Genomic DNA, 15,545 nt, shown 5'->3' with positions numbered 1-15,545 from the left:
ACTCAGTATACGCAGTACCCTAATCGTGATCGTAATTTGATATTTTTTTTTAAACACTGTTCTTTTGTATTTATAATGTTTGAGGGTTTACTGTTTATTATTTTACTTATAAAAAAGTTTGCTTTATCGATCCACTTAGATTTGTTTTGGCCGCAGTCCAGAGATCGTGTCTCCCTTGTTACTAAGCACCTATGTCAGCATTTAGCTTACTAGCATTTCTGACCAACTGCATTAATCTCTATGTAGCTTAGATGCCCCGACATAAAGAGATAATCTCTATTTTATACCGGAGTAAAACAATGGGTAGGAAACTAGGTGCTAGTAAAGTTATTGTTTTCAATTTTGAGTTAAGGTTTTAATTAGTGCCTACTCCGGATTAAAACGAAACATCTAAAGAATAGCTAGTCCGCATTTTACACAAATTACTCAATCTAGTTGCTATGGGTGATATACTCATAACTATATACATAAATGTATATCGCGGCCCGGAAAAAATACGAACAATTTTTAAGCCATAACTTGTTTAAGCTTTCGCGGAATATGGTTAAAAGGAGTACTAAGAATATCCATAGAGCAAAATCTCCTGCATCATGAGCTCCACATACACACCTTCACGTACTTACCCTCACTTTTACATCATCGCACAACACACCCAAATTAGATACCACTTAGTTAAATGTATTGAATAATTTTTAAATTTTTGAAACTTTATGTAGTTAAATATGTATTACAACTCTGGGTATATTTGTAATTGTTGGTTATTATATATATTTTTTGTGAGCTGTAGGATTACGAAGTAAATAAATAACTCCTTGTTTGTGACTTAATTATTTGGAGGTTTATCGATTCACGATGAAAGAAATTTTTTTCTGTGGTAAACACAGTAAACTGCAAAACTTACTTATGATTTATGAAATAGCAAACACGTATCGACCTTCAAGTTAGGGTGTTTCCGGTCCATTTAATTCTTAGCTGACAGTTCTTTTTTTAATAAAAAAAATCTAATACTAATTAATGATCATACGATATTTAACGTGCCTGACTGTCGCGTGTATTAATGTTCCTTACTCTATGGGGTGTTAGTATAGATTTCATATTAAAAGAAATAGTATTTTAAATTATCCATTAAATTATGTCTTGGCTAACCTACTTGGCAACTGTCCCTATGCTCAGTGTATGGTGCATTACATTCTCAATGTAATGAAATGTAAAAAAATCTAGAAAATTCATGCGTTTTAGACTACGTCAATCGATACACTTACGTGTGGTAACTCCACCTTGTTTGTATACTATTTTCAGTTTCTAATTTTTATACAGGACTAACGGGCAGGACTTCCGGAAGAGACCGGAAACTGAAGCTGTAGTTCGTCTTTGTTGGCTATTGGCAATGTACTCGACTTTAATGGGAGTGGCGCTCCACCATGGAATAAAAAATGTTTTATCAATTCAAAGCCATGTTGTTTTAACCTACTTGAAAGAAAGGAAGTTATCTGGATTTGACGTTCAAGGACAAAATATGTGATATTGTTAATTTTATTTGTAAATTTCGTAAAAGTATGTTTGTTAGTATCACAAAATTCTCGGAAAATAAAAGTCACATCGAATTGAATTGATATTTTTTTGTTTAAGAGGTCAAGCGAGCAGGCTCACGTGATGTTAAGTGATACCTCCGACATGGACACTTTCAATGCCAGAGGGCTCGTGAGTGCGTTGCGTTTTAAGAATAATGAAGGGTGTTTTGGAAAAGCAACCAATTAGTACACTCTTTTCTGGAAGGACCCTAAGTTAAATTGGTTCGGAAATATGTACTTCAGCTGGCAGCTGGCACACATTTTGGTGATGCGTGGCAAGAACTGCCTTATAAAACGACGACGACGAGGTGATGCGGCTGGAATTTCGTATTTTGATTCGACGTCCGATCTGCAGGTATTAATTCGAACAGCTGCTCTGGACAACTCCAATTCTATAACTACAATTAAGTTTTATAATAAAACCAAAACGTCAAACATTTGGTGGTACTGTGTGGTGTGCGCAATTTTGATATATATAGTATCCGTAACGCTTACAAAACTCGACAGTGAACAAGCTAACGATGTTTAATATCAATGAATAATTTTAGTATGTTTAAAACATACTATGAGACTAGATATATTTTTAAAATTTACATATATGCATTAAAAGTTTATTAGGTATTTTTAGTACTTATTTCAGTTATTTATCATCACATAGAAAGTTCAAAATGTATCCTAAAACGATTTGTTAATTTTCGTAGCTTGCAAATTAGCTCTTCAAACACATTTCATAATTAGCATAAAATTAAAGGACAACTCTGGGAACAAGGTACACAAAAACAAATCAATAATTTCCAAACCTACAATAGTTATGTAGGCTTAAGATATATGATAAACTAATATATAGTATAAAACTCTATCCTATAAAGCAATTTTACATGAAAGAAGGAAGCTTTGGTATATTTCTATGTGAATATGCTGCAGTTCGGTCAAGGGCAGTGCAGTTACCAAGTGACGTGCTCGAGCCTCGTAAATATTTGATCAAATCTTTTTTGTACGCTTACATTATGGTGTTTATGTTAATAGTCTGTATAATGTGATTTTCAAGTCAAATCACGCTAAAGTGGGATGTATCAAGTGGCAGAAATGCTGAAAAAAACAAAATAATGTAATGGAATAATTAAATTTTAGACCAAGTATGAGAAATTTTATGTGTATTATTTTTATTACTACTATTTATCATTATATAGGTACACTTTTATATTTTTATAGAAATATTTGAACTCCAACTTTATTAATAGAGAAAATGGGCAATCGGCATGTCATACGGTGAGGTTCAGAAACAAGATTTAGGGCCAAAGTCTCGTACTTCTAAAATAATATTAATTAAGAAAATTAGCTTTTATTATACTTTCATGATCAAGTATAAATATAATATACGTTGTATATAATGAATGCGTTGTAATTTTCAATTTTTGTACACAATCCAAAAATAAACATATTGTTAATGGCAGCCCAAGGCATGGAAAAATTAACTGTCCGTACCTAAATATCTAAAAAATAATCGCCTATTATTCAAATGTAAATCTCCCTTGCAATAAATTATGTCCCAAAGGGTTAATAATGTGCTAGATAACACTCTATACAGATTTAAGTAATATGGTTGAATTTCGACTCATAATTGTTTTTTTTTAAATAGTATAGCAATACTTTTAATTTTATGCCAGTTCATAAGTAGTTTGTTAGTGGCCAAATGATCTATGTCTATTGTCAGAAACAATTCTGTCAGTTTCTATGCTGTGTCAATTGTCAAAACAATGCAGATTAGCGAGTGCGCCGTGCCGTTAAATTTTGTTTACATCATGTATTGATTATTTCTTCGCTCTTAGTTTTAAAAAAAAAACGTGAATTTAATCCAGAAAACACTTTCGTTGAATTGGCAATATAAAGGCTATTACACCAAAAGGTAGTAAATATAACATTGAAATTATTTTTCTTTTATTATTTCCGTTTTTCATTAGGTATATGTTAATATTACGCATTAAGTGTACCTGTTAATAAAATTACTTTCCAGAATGTCAAGGTTAAGATTTGGGCGGCCTACTAATGGATATGTTAGAGTACCAAATGACGACAGCGGATTTTGCGACTCTCAGTTTGAGGTACCGCCTCAGAAGATACCATGGAAAGCAATAGCTTTAGCTGCATTTTTGTTCATAGTTGGTACAGTGTTACTAACAGTGGGGCTTTTAATAGTTACTGGCCATATTGATACAAAATATTCAGACCGCTTTTGGCCAATAATACTATTAGGCTGTATTATGTTCCTCCCAGGCGCTTATCATGTAAGGATAGCATACTATGCGTATAAAGAATATCCAGGTTACAGTTTTGCAGATATACCCGAGTATGAATAGATATAAATTTTATGTGATAATCGAATAAGTGCAATTGATGTGTGATTCTATGATGTATAATTTTATTAAAAATATGTATTATAAATAAAAGTGACCTTTGAAATAAAATTTATTTATTTAGGCATAATAATTATGATCCATAATTAATTTTGTTTAATAAATAGAATGATAGTCATTTCATATTTGTAGAGAGATAAAGAAATTCATTATGATTTCTGAATAGATAGTATTTATTCCTAACTAAAATAGTATAGCATTTATCTATTTGACCGTTTGCCTTTTCTTTGAGCACAGCTAGTTTGTGGAATTGGAACAGAATGACCTGTCTTTTTGAGGTGTTCAAACAGTTTATTTTTAGATGGAAAGTCTGTTTGACAGACAACACACCTAAGATTAACTGCACTACTTGAGTCCTCTGTTTCACTTGCCTTGGGCTTCATTGTTTTCCTATCCACTAGCTTTTTGGGCTTCATATTTCTTTGAACTTTGGGCAAGGTAGGCTTGTCTCTAGGACTAGGGAGGACTGCCTCACCTAAAGCATCATCAGTGGGTGTAGTACTAGAAACTTCATATAGGTTCTCGGTAGATGTTTGGGATTGGGAACCTTTTTTAAGGGTAGCTTCCTTTTTTGCTTGTAATTGGCTTTTCAGCATGTTAAATTTTTTAGCTTTCCTACTGCGAGCGGGACCTTCTATTTCATTAAAGCTCATCTCGTCATGGCTGTCATTTCCCTCACTTTCTGGCATTGGAACAAAGGACTTCTTCTTATTTTTCTTTTTCTTGTGGCTTTTTGGTAATGCCTATAAATGTGTTAAAATATAAAAATCATATAGTTTACTTAGTCAAATATAAATATAATATATAATATTTACTTAGTTATATACATATATGTGACAAAATTATATCCTCACCTGTACTTTATCAGAGTCATCACTTAATGTCTCCCTAACATCTGATGTAGAATTTCCTACTTGTTCATTTTCCCTATCTGGTTCTCCATTGACATCAATATTTTGTTGGTTTTCAGCTTCATGTTTGTCAATTGCTTCCTGGTCTAATATATCTATTTCATCTTCAAGCATCATATTAGCCACATTTTCTTTATGTTTCTTACTATTTTCGTGATTTTCAAATGAGTTTATATTTTTAAATAGTTTATTGCATGCTGAGCAGTATAAGTTTTTCAAAGCTGCTCTGCCTCTTGGTGAAGATTTTGTTGCTCTTGAAGCTTCACTTGCCTAAAAGATATAAAACAAAATTAGACATTGTCAAGTCTGATGTTTAAGTTTTAAATATTTATTACTAAGTATAGTCATTTTTTGACTTTGATATTGTTTTAATGAAATTTGAAATATATCCTTAATATATTAAAAAAAATTCTCGAGATATTAATAATTTTTAGCATGTTGGTGATCTTAGTTATCACTGTAGTGATTACTTCGTATTTTGTAATATTTTTATTTATAGGATGCTCTACTCCATTTCTCTGGGCACTAGAAACCTTTAACTTCACTCTATCCATAAACATCCAGGTTTGTCTCCTATAGCCAGGCATGTGAGAATCCTATGTCTATAACAATAATTTTTAAATCTAAGCTGTAGTTTCCGTTTTAAACTTTCATCTTAAAGATCCACTAACATAAAAGTGATAACATAGATAAGCTCGCTGGGGAGAAATGGATGACGGAAGCTCAGAACAGATCAAAATGAAAGATGTTTTTAACCAAAACATGAGTATACTACACAAAGTATGGAAATAAAAATTACTAACATAGACTAACAAATTAAATAACAAAACTACCCATTTGATATGTAACGTTTAACAGTAAGGAATAAAAGTAAGTGGCTTTATTTTTATAAAAATATAGTTGAAATACCTCTTCTGTCTTAGAGCTCTCTTCATTGCTACTTTCCATACCACCTTCAGATATAGTTTCATCATCAGATGACAAGCCAAATTCTTCAGCTAATAAAGACTCAATTTCACTTAATTTTTTTTGATAGTCTTCACTTTGCAGAAATGATGATTCTCCCTCCTTCATTTTGGCTTCTTCTATTTCTTTTTGCCTTTGAATTATTCTTTCTCGTCTAATTTGTTCTGACTGGAAAATAGATCAAATTACTGTAAATATATGATCATGACCTATTTAAAAAAAATAATCTTGTGTTGGCAAAAATTGTAAGTTTATTTAATACCTTTCTTTTATTCTCTTCAGCCTTTTCTTGAAGTAATTTTGTATGTTCAATAACTCTCTTATCACGTCGTCGTACATAACTGACTAACCTCCTAATTTCTTCATTGCGTTCCTTTCGAGCCTTCTGTCTTATCTTATTATTTTCTTTTTCCATAAGTTTAATAACTCTTCTGTTGTCACCTTGCGATATCTCATATTGATCAAGCCATACATAGCCTGTAACAGTTATGCAGATGATTTAAAAAATTAGACTTTAAATGAGTGTCTTATACATTTTGATAACTTTAGAGATATGTATTAAACAGCAAAAATACTCACTTTTGTTAGTTGAGAATGCCATCCAATAGGCATAAAACTCATGAACATCCTCATAAGGAGTGGTAGAATTGCCAAATTTTGGTATTTTAGCTAAATCCTCAGGATCATCAAGAAAATCTGATTCCTCACTGGCCAGCTTTGAGAATACCTTAGAAAATATGAAGAAATAGTATTTGGCAGTTTTAGACTTTGGGCATGTACTTATTTGCCGGACTATAAAAATACCTTCTTTAAATGATCATTTAGAAATTCCAAGTTAACCTGATTATTAGAGATTTAAGTTATTAAAAATATATAAAATCCAAAACACAAATAATATTTTATTAGCATTCTTTTTAATTACATCTACACTGTGTTAAACTATTCTGTTAGAATTGAATCATTATTACACAGTTAAAATTAAATGTATAACTAAAATTAAGGATTAAAGGTTCACCTCAGTGTAAACTCCATAAAATCCCTGAGGATCATCTCCAAAGCCCTTATAACAGGATGGGCTAAAGTAAGGATAAACATCCAAGCTGTTATCATTATAAGAACTACCGGCACCTTTCAGTAGCTGCTCTCTATGGTTGTCATACCTGTTAAAGAAGAACAGGCCATGTAGTATATATTTGTAATTTCTGTTACACTATGACAGAACTCTTTAAGTAACATATATTTATACTATTATTAGAAAACGTAATTATTAGAAAAATTAAATCGGTGTTATAGGTAACATAGGTACTTAAATAGTTCATATCAATGAAAAGCAAATGTGGCTGTGATGCCAAAGGACTTAAATTTTGAATTGAAATATTAAAAACGAGCTTATAAAACTCACCAAGCACGTTCTTGGGGATCAGAGAGGACCTCATAAGCCGTTTGCACTAATTGAAACTGATCTTTAGCTTCTAGCAAGTTTTCCAAATTTTTATCCGGGTGCCATTGCAGCGCAAGTTTGCGGTAGGATTTTTTTATTTCAGATGCACTTGCATCGCGGGATAAGCACAGGACCTCGTAATGGCACTTCATTCTGTTTTCATTTTTGTCCAGTCGATAGTTTTAGTTACTGATAGAAGTTATAAAATCTCTACAAACTTGACTGGATGACGACCGTAAAGTGAATACATTCGCGACCGATCAATAAATATCCTATTCAGTTAAGTCAATAATTTACATAGACCGATAATTAATATCTCTAAGGATATTTATCAGATTAAATGTTTAACTGTACATATGGAATGTCATACTACAATTATAATTCGCATTTCGCAAAAACCTCAGTTTTTTCTCCTTCCATGCTTTTATGATTTTTCTCCACGGTATGATGACAGTGGACATCCATAATGATTATTGACAAGTTCATGACAGACTATTGTCGGATTTTGTGTGATACTTGACACATTACAATTACTTCACAGATCAATCTAATAGAAAAAAAATAACACGGCACGATTGTAGATTAATTACATCAAAAAACCAGATATATCTACAAGCTGTAATTAATTTTAAATTAATATTGAGGGAATATGCAATGGATTAGTGATAGGTTGCCTATTTACAATTAGCCGAATTGAAAAAAAGGAAGATCACCTCACAGTTAGCCGGAACGTTGGGGTTGGCAGGTGTAAACAGGTAGAGTCTTGTAACAAGGTAGTGCCTCGTATAGGCTATAGCGATGTCTTCCTTAAATCCATAAAAACAGAAAAGTGTTTGAAAAAAATATTATAAAGAATAGGAGCTATTTATTTTTAAATGTTGGATAACTTAAAAAATTTCCTACACTTCAAGTGCCGTTTGCACTGCATGTCTACTCTCAATCGGTCTCGGGATCTCGGTCAATACAACATTAGTTTAAAATGGATTTTATCAAAAAAACAGATAGCATTATTTTAACCTTTTAATTTAAGACCTACCTTATCTAAATGTTTGTGTTTTCATACAAAGTTATTTTAAAACTATGGAATAATAAAATATTTATTGGAATTAAATAATGTCGGACACAATTTTGTTAATGATCGAATACTTTTGATAAACATAACCTAACAAACAGCCTATTCAGCGCAATATTATTATAGAAGAAATGAAAATGTTCCACGACATTAGAGTAAAATGTTTCTTTACAGAGTATATTTTTAGTCGACAGTAGATTCAAAATTAATAAATCTCTTATTCCAGGCTCCTTCTGAAGTTTTTCTCCAAGAGGTTCCAAATTCATATACGGACTGAAATATTTGAAAATAAAATAAACAGAAATATGTAAATAACATTTGGAACAGCAGCACTTTATCAGTGAGTCTGGAAAATATTATAATTAGTATTATTATAGTAGAAGATTTATAATAAATGAGTTTACCTACTCTGGATTTCAGTTTAAATTGGATACTTATTATTTGTTTACACAATTGAAGCGATTGCCGGTTTCAACCACGCTAAATCACGATACAAGATTACTAAGTAAGTAAACCTAAAATAAAATTTCGTGCCATTACTAATACCCTGAGTAGAAGGTTTGATCCCCAGCTATGCACCAATTTCTTCCCATGTGCGTATGCTCTTACAGTGGAGGAAAACATCGTGAGGACACCGGCTGTCCCAAGTCCAAACATCGACGTGTCAGACAGAAGGCTGATCACCTACTTGTCTATGAAATAAAAACACAGACTAGAGCATAGAGATTATAACCTGTGGCATTATTATTAAATTCCATAGAAAAATTTAAGGTAAACGACATAGATGAGGTAGATATTTGATAACCTAAAATTCCACATTACTCGTTTGATTACGTACATCATAATCCTGTCCGAAGGATGGAGTTGATTTGCAAGTTTCCATAAACGGCAATGAGTCTTGCCGAGAGTTGCTTGGTAGATGGAGCATAGGTTCCACCCACTCCTCATAGAGATCCTTGCGGGGACCCAGTTTTGGGATAGGATTGGAGCGGCAGTTGTCTATAATCCATTGCTGTTCACGAACCGATGGGGACCTAAGATAATTCAGAACATACAACCGAGGCGAAATATTATCGAATTATTATTATTCATATGAGGATTATACCCGAACCGATTATTCAAAAATCTTTGGGCCGTTTTGTTATCAAATATTTAAAAAATGTGAAAAATGACCACTTAAAGTGGAAGTGCAGTTTTTTATTGCATAATTTTCCACTATTCCCTAACTTCATGGAATCTGTTTTATTAATTACCTTATGATAGCGGTCAAGTCATGCACACTGTAAATGACCCTCGTCTTTGGATCATAGAAACCATCACCAGTATCGTAATAACCCTGGGGAACTTCACGTGATGGTTGCTCTGGGGTCAGGTAAGACTGGCCAGCTGGTTGTAGGCCGTTCTTATGTTCGATAGTAAATCTAGTATAAAACAACTATTATTGGTAAAATAAGTCCTGTCAAATTATTTTTAAGTATTTAAAGGTTACTATAAAGTTAGTTAACAATAAAACATTTCCATAACCACCTCCTGTCAGGCATTCTGCAATACGACCAATCGATATCATCATACTCCAATCCGTCAGCAAAAATAAGTGTCTTTTCAATAAGAGCGCCTTTCTTCCACTTGCCACGAATAATTTCCCCGCTGGGGTACTTCAGTTCTCCTTCTCCGTGAAATAATCCATCATCAAATTCACCCTGGTATATGACGCCTGTAAACAAAACATTTGGTAAAGAATATTCAGCCTTTTTCTGTTAGTGTCAACATATCTCCAATTAAATTACCGCAATTTAATGGCGACCCAAAATTAGACTTGAATCTACGAAGCCTATAACCATTCAGTGCACAACAATAGGGAAATTTCAAATTCCGAAAAGGTTTTCTTTGTGGGCAACTAACAGGGAAGGCCCTTACCGTGATCGCCGGCATAACCCAACGGCAAATAATTAAGATTTAATTTATTATACTGTTACGAGCTAGGGGATCGGATAGAAAATGCCGTAGATTTCTTCAAGGGTTTATTTCTTAAAAAATCAATGAGGAATTTATGGGCACAAAATTAATTGCAGAGATTCACTAATAACACACAAAAACACAGTCACTAAATACTTCACTTATGCACACTTCACACAGTACTTTATCACTTATATTCACTTTATTCGCACTTTATCGCTTCGGTGTTTCTCTCGTGTAATCGCATTCAAAACTAAGTGACTAGTCGCGTTTCGGCTCGCTTATATATCCCTGGGAATAATTCTAAACAATATTCGAGAACTTTCTAGGCGGGCTTGCTACTGAGTAGCGATTGCACAATTCTAGAACGTTCGCACTCTTTGTCTCTTTCGCACGTTGCTCCGTCCTTGTCGTACGGCGTTCTAGAGTGCTCGTCTAGTTTCGAGAAAGTTCTGATCTTCTCTCTCTCTCTCTCTCGTATCATGTCGTCCTTGTCTCCCACCTAGAAAGTTCGGTCTAGAATATTCCTTCATCAAAGGGGTATAACTAGGCCTGAAAACGCCTGAAAACGGGTCTCCTGAAAACTGCACCACTCGACTACACATGTTCTGAAACCGACTGAAAAAAGGTTTCAGCTTCCTGAAAACTAGGGTAACATTATGAAAATTACAATTTTCTAATATGTGATTGACCCTCTCCTGAAACGGTCAGAAATCATATTACAGCTTGCTGAAAAGTTCTCTAACTAGTGGAAAAATCTAGAAACATTGCAGTCGACCCGTCTTCGTAACAATACCTTAATTGACAAATATCAAGACATACGGTCAACTTGGCTTTTATTATTGGGTAATATTTTTAATTTTAAAACATTAACAACGTCTTCTACAGACTGTTTAAATAGTTTTCTTGATAATTTTGTTACATCAACCGCAGCTTTTGAAAAACTAGAAATACCTAATAAATTGGATTTTTTGTTTTATTTTTGGCACTTAAAAAATTAGACAACAAAACAATTATTTCATTTGAGAATTCCTTTAGAAAAGAAAAAATACCCTGTTACATGCAATTAATTATTTTTTTAAGGAAACAGTGTAAAGTTCTGGAACGAACAAATTCTACTAAGATAATACCGGCTAATAATAAATATTCCAAAAGCGTAAAATCTTTTGTAACTTCTAATTCTGTTTAAACTAATTCAAAATGTCCTTTATGTAATAGTAAAATTCACGATCAATTATACAGTTATCCTGATTCTTTAAAATTAAATGCAAAAGAACGATTCAATATCATTAAAAAACTGAATTATTGCGTAAAATGTTTGAGCGTAAAACATAAAACCACAAATTTTAATTCTGTTCAATGTTGTAAAACGCGCAATTCCAATACGCACAATACATTGCTGCATTTTTCGTCAAATCCCAGTTTATTAGAAAAACAGGCGAAACCGTTCGAACCTGTTATCGATGGACTGCGAACTCTGTAGTCTATAATACTATATAACTAGATGATGATGATGACCCGGTGAACTTCGTATATATTTGTGACAAAATAATACAAAAAATTGGATATCAGACCAAAGACATCGGACCTACTACAGCTGTGAAGCACAATTTTCTGAAGTCTATAAATATATTAGAACCAGATGATATTTTTTAATTTCAAAAAAGGCAAATACATATTTCCTAGTTAGGAACAGTTTTTATTGCAAAATTAAATTGTCGTTATTACTATTTTTCTTTACTTATTATTTATGTTTCCTACCGTTTAAATCATGACTGAACTTTCACAAATATTCATAATTAGCCAAATCGGTACAGCTATTCTCGAGTTTTATTTTATATAGGTATATGGATAGGTCTAGAAACAAAATGTTTTTCCTAAAATAAAGGTCACTGCGGGAATCATTGCCGTCATAAAAATTCAGGGACCCCGGAAAAATATAGGTAACGTCGAAACACAGGTAGAATACAAATTTGAACGTGTCTCATTATAAAAGTCTCTTGGCAAAGCTGGGAATAATTGGAAAAATGACATGGTAATCGAAAAATATCCGACCTGAAGCTAGAATTTTATTTTTAGTACTCCCGAGAAATTACTAGAACTACCATAATTTTTGTAATAATGTAAATAAGACAACGGTAAGTTATATTAAAAGCTAGAATTTTATTTTTAGTACTCCCGAGAAATTACTAGAACTACCATAATTTGTGTAATAATGTAAATAAGACAACGGTAAGTTATATTAAAATATAAAAAATATAAGCGTGAAGGCGTACAAATAAAATTGCTCTAAACAAACGTGATCTTAGTAGAGATGCCAAAATGTCAAAGTCATAAATTCCAACATATAAGAGCAGTTAATGAAGGAAAATTTATTCGAAATTGCTGCTTTTAAAATATAGAATAAAAATATATACAGAAAAATTCTAAACAGAATACCGTTGGGAAATTTATACACTCCATATCCGCTCATGCCCAGAACGTCCCAGGTACCCTCGTACTGTGACCCCGTTGGGAACTGCTTGACTGATCGCTGGACCCGAGGTATATCCAGGGAAACTGTTCTAGAAAATTTAAGAAAACATTAGTTTTGTAAATAGTTTTATCGTAAAAATATGTTTTAAATTATACATTTCAACTGCACATTTAAATTCTTTAAGCACTGGAAGCGTTACGTAAATTTTAGCTTAATTAGCTTTTATAATTATCCATACAAAATGTTTTCTTTAAGGTGATAAGAGAGATGTATTTAAAAATAAATTAATTCCATAATATTTTAAAGAGTTTAAATGCCCTAAAGTATCTTTAATTTGCCGCTATTATAGTTATTGAATAAATAAATCTGTGGCGCAACAACCTTTTTAGATCTGGGCCTCAGATTTTTGTATCTGTTTCATGATTTGTCAATCTAATAGGCAAGTAGGTTATTAGCCTTCTGTGCCTCACACGTAGAAAGAAAGTCCATCTGGGGATCGTACCTACCATCTCAGGGATGAGAGTCGCACGCTGAAGCCACTATGCCAGCACTTATCATAATAGTTATTGAATCAAACCATATAAAATTTTTTGGATGAGCCATAGTCTCGTTGCCTCATGGATACTTTATCGATGAGTTTACTAATAATCTATCAATATTAAAAACTCTATATTTATCATCTCTACTGAATTTTGACCAGGAAGTATCCAATTAAGCAGTCAGGATGTCAGCCATATTACGATGCTATCCTTTGAGATAGCTAACAATATTTTTATAAGTCCAACAACTTTAAACTTCGTGAGCTGAATGCGAATGGATGAAGAATTCTTCTCTTCACTAGCAGCCTATCTTGGTTTCAATTCAAGCAAATGGCTGGACTGGTCGAAAGCTGAAGATGGCTCCACGGTTTCCGGCCAGCTTTAGTAATATTAAATAATTTTAAATGATTTAAGAAGTGCTATATGTACAACCCATTCCCATTGTATGTGTCTTTTATTTTTGTGTTACGTAATCAATTACTTGAACGCTAAAATACTACGACCAATGCGAATGAAAATCTCGAGATAGTTAAATTATAAAACTATAGTTAAATCATAGCTGTAAAGGTTTAATTATGTAAATAATAGTTACTTGCAGTGTTCCTTGTGAGCTTCGGAAAACTTCCGCATCAGCACCTCCCATTGCGACACCCGTTTTGCGCTCACTCTGCATATAAACAACGTTAATTACACTTTTATTAACTGCATAAGTTTATACTTATTTTATAATCAGATTTTATAATCTGTTCAGTAGTTACATAGATTACTATTCTCTAAAGTTTTTATTATAATAGTAAAGATTTAAGCGAGCATTCTCCTAATCATGTTTGAAAACATCTCAAATAACAGATTTTAAATCGTTTAAATTATATATTTTTATGGAATTTACTATTAAGTTAGGAACCCTGACACAGGGTTTTTACTTAAAAAGATTCCCAAATTTATCACATTATAATGAATTGTTGTCAAATAAAACCAAGTTTAAACAAAGTCTGTCTGGTAACACATTTTCTCTAAGCTTTATATAACAAAAAATGTCTTAGAACCCTGTTTCAGTTAGTGCAGAATAAAAATACACAATTTTAAATCTTCTGGTTTTTGAAGGCGGTTCAAAATGGCCTCAACACGACGACGAATAATTTAAGTGTAATTGTTTTCATGCCAAGTGTTACATATTTAAATAAACTTATTTAACATTAATGAATTCACTTTTATATCCGTTAAATAAAAATTATGAAGCTGTGTTTGTAAAACTAATTACTAACCCAGAATTATCCCGACCTTTTAATATCGACATAATATAAAATGGCGGAGGTGACACTCGTTATTTCATTACAGTTCCTCGAAGGAGTTTGTTTTCCTGTCAGTTTGTAGAAAAAAAAAACTTTTATTTACCTTGTTTATTATATTTAGTTAATTAATATAATAGTAAGGATTTTTACTCGAAAGAGTTTATTGTCATGCCAATTTTACGATGATCTTTATTTCTATTTATGGAATCATCATTATTATCATCATCTATTCTTAGAGTTCTTTACTCAGTATAAGCAAATAACAGATAACAATGTTTTTAATACAGTTGCTCGAAAAGTGTCGTATTGCAGGGACGTATAGCGTTCGGGATGTGGGCTATTACACACTCGTGCTTTTTCTTTACCTTTTCCGCACTCGGGCGTTCTCTTTCCCAACTGTCAAAACAATGTCTTTTAAAAAGAAAAAAACAACCACGAAGTTTTTACTAAAAAAACTTCGTAGAGGTTTTTATGTTTCATGCAATTATTTCTAAAAAGAAGCTACTTATTTGGTCCATATCAGATTTAATGAATTGATTCAATGAGTTAGGTTAGGTTTCATTTCATTTCATCTCATTAAATTTCATTTCATACCAATAAAAAAATCTACTGATGACATGGCTGTATGGGCAAAGTTCCCTTTGCCTATATTCTCTGCTTATATTATTTTGCGGTTGGCGCCATTTTCCAAAAATGTTCTTGCGAGTTTAGTTGTTTGTTGCACAAAATTAGTAATTTCGACGATATTTTATTTTAATGACCACCACCCAAACTCAGTAAAATTGCACATAACGCTTCGGAGAACATTTTACAGGAAAAGTCAGAAAGTCGCTACATATCTACATAGGACTGCAATGACAGGCTTTCCGCACTTGCTTTCCGCAATGAAATATAATATTTTATATAA

At 32.5% G+C, this 15,545-nt stretch overlaps 2 protein-coding genes across 4 annotated transcripts; both read right to left on the bottom strand.

Annotated features, from left to right (window-relative positions):
- Positions 1 to 4,049: 4,049 nt before the first annotated feature.
- LOC123720411 (dnaJ homolog subfamily C member 21) lies at positions 4,050 to 7,741 on the bottom strand. Its single transcript, XM_045677003.1, has 7 exons — positions 7,265 to 7,741; positions 6,878 to 7,022; positions 6,442 to 6,589; positions 6,125 to 6,339; positions 5,806 to 6,030; positions 4,840 to 5,166; positions 4,050 to 4,728 (listed from the first exon to the last, which is right to left on the bottom strand). Exons 1-7 carry the CDS (start codon positions 7,453 to 7,455, stop codon positions 4,186 to 4,188), a joined length of 1,794 nt encoding a protein of 597 aa, XP_045532959.1. The 5' UTR covers positions 7,456 to 7,741; the 3' UTR covers positions 4,050 to 4,185.
- A 606-nt stretch (positions 7,742 to 8,347) lies between these two features.
- LOC123720273 (MORN repeat-containing protein 5-like) lies at positions 8,348 to 14,670 on the bottom strand. Of its 3 annotated transcripts, none has more exons than XM_045676818.1 (7): positions 14,612 to 14,670; positions 13,943 to 14,013; positions 12,771 to 12,895; positions 9,903 to 10,089; positions 9,629 to 9,796; positions 9,214 to 9,409; positions 8,348 to 8,648 (listed from the first exon to the last, which is right to left on the bottom strand). In XM_045676818.1, exons 2-7 carry the CDS (start codon positions 13,987 to 13,989, stop codon positions 8,559 to 8,561), a joined length of 813 nt encoding a protein of 270 aa, XP_045532774.1. In that variant the 5' UTR covers positions 13,990 to 14,013; positions 14,612 to 14,670; the 3' UTR covers positions 8,348 to 8,558. The 3 variants fall into 3 exon arrangements, with proteins under 3 accessions (XP_045532774.1, XP_045532773.1, XP_045532775.1); XM_045676817.1 differs by having other exon boundaries at positions 13,939 to 14,013; positions 14,612 to 14,664; XM_045676819.1 differs by having other exon boundaries at positions 8,601 to 8,721; positions 13,939 to 14,013; positions 14,612 to 14,664.
- Positions 14,671 to 15,545: the final 875 nt, after the last annotated feature.

The sequence above is a fragment of the Pieris brassicae genome, chromosome 2 (genome assembly GCF_905147105.1).
Source record: "Pieris brassicae chromosome 2, ilPieBrab1.1, whole genome shotgun sequence".
Lineage (NCBI taxonomy): Eukaryota > Metazoa > Arthropoda > Insecta > Lepidoptera > Pieridae > Pieris > Pieris brassicae.
This window is presented reverse-complemented; position numbering and strand designations above follow the sequence as displayed.

Coding starts and splice junctions, on each gene's coding strand:
- LOC123720411 (XM_045677003.1), bottom strand. CDS start 7,455: ATGAAGTGCCATTACGAGGTCCTGTGCTTATCCCGCGATGCAAGTGCA. Junction 6,340..6,441: donor GGCATTCTCAACTAACAAAA/GTGAGTATTTTT, acceptor TAACTGTTACAG/GCTATGTATGGCTTGATCAA. Junction 4,729..4,839: donor ATGACTCTGATAAAGTACAG/GTGAGGATATAA, acceptor ACACATTTATAG/GCATTACCAAAAAGCCACAA.
- LOC123720273 (XM_045676817.1), bottom strand. CDS start 14,643: ATGTCGATATTAAAAGGTCGGGATAATTCTGG. Junction 10,090..12,770: donor AGTGTATAAATTTCCCAACG/GTATTCTGTTTA, acceptor TTTTGTTTACAG/GCGTCATATACCAGGGTGAA. Junction 9,410..9,628: donor GACTTGACCGCTATCATAAG/GTAATTAATAAA, acceptor GAATTATCTTAG/GTCCCCATCGGTTCGTGAAC.